Source organism: Corapipo altera, unplaced genomic scaffold (genome assembly GCF_003945725.1).
Source record: "Corapipo altera isolate COAL_440 unplaced genomic scaffold, ASM394572v1 61146, whole genome shotgun sequence".
NCBI classification, from domain to species: Eukaryota; Metazoa; Chordata; class Aves; order Passeriformes; family Pipridae; genus Corapipo; species Corapipo altera.
The window spans coordinates 4,276-6,048 of NW_020886533.1; the positions used below are offsets into that span (position 1 = coordinate 4,276).

General features: G+C 67.6%; 1 protein-coding gene across 1 annotated transcript in view; it reads left to right on the forward strand.

Annotated features, from left to right (window-relative positions):
• Positions 1-1,550, forward strand: part of RHBDL1 (rhomboid like 1) — a 3,921-nt gene extending 2,371 nt beyond the window's left edge. The window contains exons 7-8 of the mRNA XM_027632393.1: positions 455-515; positions 592-1,550. Of these exons, the coding sequence (XP_027488194.1) occupies positions 455-515; positions 592-863 (333 nt within the window). The 3' untranslated portion in view covers positions 864-1,550. The remainder of the gene's footprint in view (positions 1-454; positions 516-591) is intronic.
• Positions 1,551-1,773: the final 223 nt, after the last annotated feature.

Sequence of the window (1,773 nt, forward strand, 5' to 3'; positions counted from 1 at the left end):
ATGGGTGGGAGCTGTTTGTGGGGTGGGAAGGATGGTGGGACATTAGAGGCAGATGCCATGGTGTGGGTGGCACTGTGGGATGGGCAGCCTTGTGTCACACTGGGGGGAAGTGCTGTGGGGTGGCATCGGGGGTGGGTGACAGTGTCCTCCTGTGACATTGGTGGGGGTTGTGCCATGGGGTGGGTGGCACCATGGGATGGGCAGCATGGTGTGACACTGAGGACGCTGAGGGGGGATGCTGTGGGGTGGCATCATGGGGGGGGGGCCCGGTTACAGGGGAGAGCACTTTGGGTGGCATCATAGAGTGGGTGTGGGTGGGAGGAGCAGGGACTGGGGGGACTCCACGGGGAGCACTGGGGGTATGGCACCAGCCTACGCCCTGGTGCTGGGTCATCGCTGGTGCCAGCTCCTTGTCCGTCCATCCACCCATCCGTCCATCCTCCCTCTCCCGCAGAACTGGGCCGGGATGCGCTGTCCCTACAAGCTGCTGCGGATGGTGCTGGCGCTGGTGTGCAGTGAGTACCCACCCCCGACCCCCCCGCGGGCAGGAGGGGCGGGCGGGGTGGGCTCAGCCCCTGCCGTGTCCCGCAGTGAGCTCCGAGGTGGGTCGCGCCGTGTGGCTCCGGTTCTCGCCGCCGCTGCCGGCCTCGGGCCCGCAGCCGTCCTTCATGGCTCACCTGGCGGGGGCCATCGTGGGCATCAGCATGGGGCTGACCATCCTGCGCAGCTACGAGGAGAGCCTGCAGGACCAGTGCGGCTGGTGGGTGCTGCTGCTCTCCTACGGCACCTTCCTGCTCTTCGCCGTCTTCTGGAACATCTTCGCCTACGACCTGCTGGGAGCACAGATCCCCCCCCCGCCATAGCCCACGCCCCCCGCCCCGGCCCTTCGGTTGGTTTGTTTTCCAGGCCCGGTGGAGGGGTCGGGGGGTCCCCGCGCGTGACATGGGGACAGGCCACCCCCCGCCCGCCTGCCCCCTCGGTGCTACAGAACGCGCCGCCCCCCACCCCGGGCTGCGCCCCCCGAATGTACCTGCCGACCCCCTGCGCTGTACCCCCACCCCGAAGGATGCTTCAGCCCTGCCCTGGCATCGCAAACCCCCCCGGGGTGCCCGCAGGGCTCGGGATGTGCCCCCCGGAAGGAGCCGAGTGTGGGGACCCCTTCGCTGGCTCCTGTACCCCCTTCCCAGGGTCGGGGCTAACACTCGTTGCCCCCCGGGACCTGCACTTTCACACGAAGGACTGGTGCCAAAATAGGAGCGATTTATTTTTCTACGCCAAAATAAATATAAATAATAGAAAGAGAGGAATTAAAAAAAAAAAAAAGAAGGATATGGGGAGAGCCCGGCAGGAACCAGCTGAGACCGGCACAACTCGTTTCGGCAGTGCCCTCGGGGCGCAGCCCCCCCTTCCCCGCGCCCCGGCCCCCCCCGCTTTGCTGCCAGCGCCCTCCCCGGGGCGGGGGGCTCGCCACGGGATGGGGGCGCAGGGGGGGTCCCCGCTCTGACCCCCCCCAGACCTTTTTGGAGTATAAATAAATATTTTGCACACTGCTGGGGCGTGTGTCTCTGTTGGGGGGGAATAGGGGCGTGCCCCCCATCCCTGTGGGAGGCGGGGAGGGAGCCGGGGCTGGCTGGCCCCGGGGTGGGCGGTGGCGGGGGGGGGTCACAGCCGGGCACGGGACTTACTGGAGCAGAAAACTCTGGGATAAGTGGAGCGGCACCCGGCCGAGCCCCGCGGGGCTGGCAGCGCGGGGGGGCGTGGGTGTGTGGGGGG